Source organism: Penaeus monodon, chromosome 15 (assembly GCF_015228065.2).
Source record: "Penaeus monodon isolate SGIC_2016 chromosome 15, NSTDA_Pmon_1, whole genome shotgun sequence".
NCBI lineage: Eukaryota > Metazoa > Arthropoda > Malacostraca > Decapoda > Penaeidae > Penaeus > Penaeus monodon.
This window is the reverse complement of record NC_051400.1, coordinates 4,200,322-4,201,720: the sequence shown is the minus strand read 5'-3', so window position 1 is coordinate 4,201,720 and position 1,399 is coordinate 4,200,322. Positions and strand designations below refer to the sequence as shown.

General features: G+C 34.5%; 1 protein-coding gene across 1 annotated transcript in view; it reads left to right on the top strand.

The window, feature by feature from the left end:
• LOC119581699 overlaps positions 1-1,399 on the top strand; it is an 8,732-nt gene that overhangs the window by 1,623 nt on the left and 5,710 nt on the right. Inside the window, exons 3-4 of the mRNA XM_037929820.1 lie at positions 175-410; positions 1,078-1,291. Of these exons, the coding sequence (XP_037785748.1) occupies positions 175-410; positions 1,078-1,291 (450 nt within the window). The remainder of the gene's footprint in view (positions 1-174; positions 411-1,077; positions 1,292-1,399) is intronic.

Below are 1,399 nucleotides of genomic sequence, written 5' to 3'. Positions count from 1 at the left end.
CTTGCAAAGAAAACATCTTATAGTTTAAATTGACTAGTTTTGTGACTAGTAAAATGTGAATAATTTTTATGACTAAACTAATTATCAGACATTTCTAAAGCTAGTTTTTCAGTCACCCTAGAGAACAAACAGTTTGATTTTCCATGCAACTTCAGCTGATTATTCAATTTCCAGAGATAGCTCCTGCAAAAGAATTGACTACATTTCCTGGGATGACTACTTTATGTCTATTGCCTTCCTGGCTGCAATGAGGAGCAAGGACCCATGCTCTCAGGTTGGAGCCTGTATTGTTAACAAGGAGAAGAAGATTGTGGGTATTGGCTACAATGGAATGCCAAGAGGCTGTAGTGATAACGACCTTCCCTGGAACAAAAAGTCAGAAGACTGCCTTCAGACAAAGTATATGTATGGTAAGGAAGTAGTGCTCATTTCCATGTAGAAGTAATTTGCATTTTTTTTACTAATAAATAATACATTTTCTGCTTATAATGATATAATAATTTTACAAGTAGATTGCAGTACAAGCAAGGGCTATTGTGTAGTAATATAAAGGTTATTTTTGTTCCTGTAAGTCGAGAAGAATATGAATTTTGTGGAAAATCAGTTAAATGTTTATTTACAAGACACCTGTGTATCTGCCACCAGCCTACACACCTCAACCACACTACTGCCACAGTCCTCAAAACCTTTAGTGCTCCATAGAAGGCCAGCAAATCTGTACTATGTATTTTATGGCAAGATGCAACTTGCAGAAGACCAGGCTCTCACCTTGCTAAGATAAATGTGGTGAGGCTTTGCTGACCTTTGCTGGAATGTGAAGAGTGGAAGTAGTTGGTTGTCATTGCACCATTATTGTGACATACAGGACCTTCTATCACAGATAGCAGCAGCATTGAAATGGATAGAACCTAAGAAATATTGTTTCAATATATTTTTTTGAAATCCACTGGAGGTGTCCTTTAAGCATTTACTGAAATAACACAATTTTCATTACAAGTTTCCTTTATAGCTTTATTGATCTAATAGTATATATGTTTTGTTATAGTGAATTATGTTTGGCTTTTATTTATTTTACAGTTTGTCATGCAGAAATGAATGCAATCTTGAATAAAAATTGCACAGATTTATGTGGATGCACAATATATGTTGCACTGTTTCCATGTAATGAGTGTGCTAAACTGATCATCCAAGCTGGCATAAAGGAAGTTATTTTCTATTCTGATAAACATAGTCACAAACCTGAAACTATAGCTAGCAAACATTTAATGGATATAGCACAAGTAAAGTACAGGTAAGGGAGTTGTGATTTTCATTTTCTCCTTTCTGTTATTTGCTTTCTTTTGTATAAGCTAATAGTAGCATTATTGATGAGGTTAACAATATTTGATTTGATTTGTTC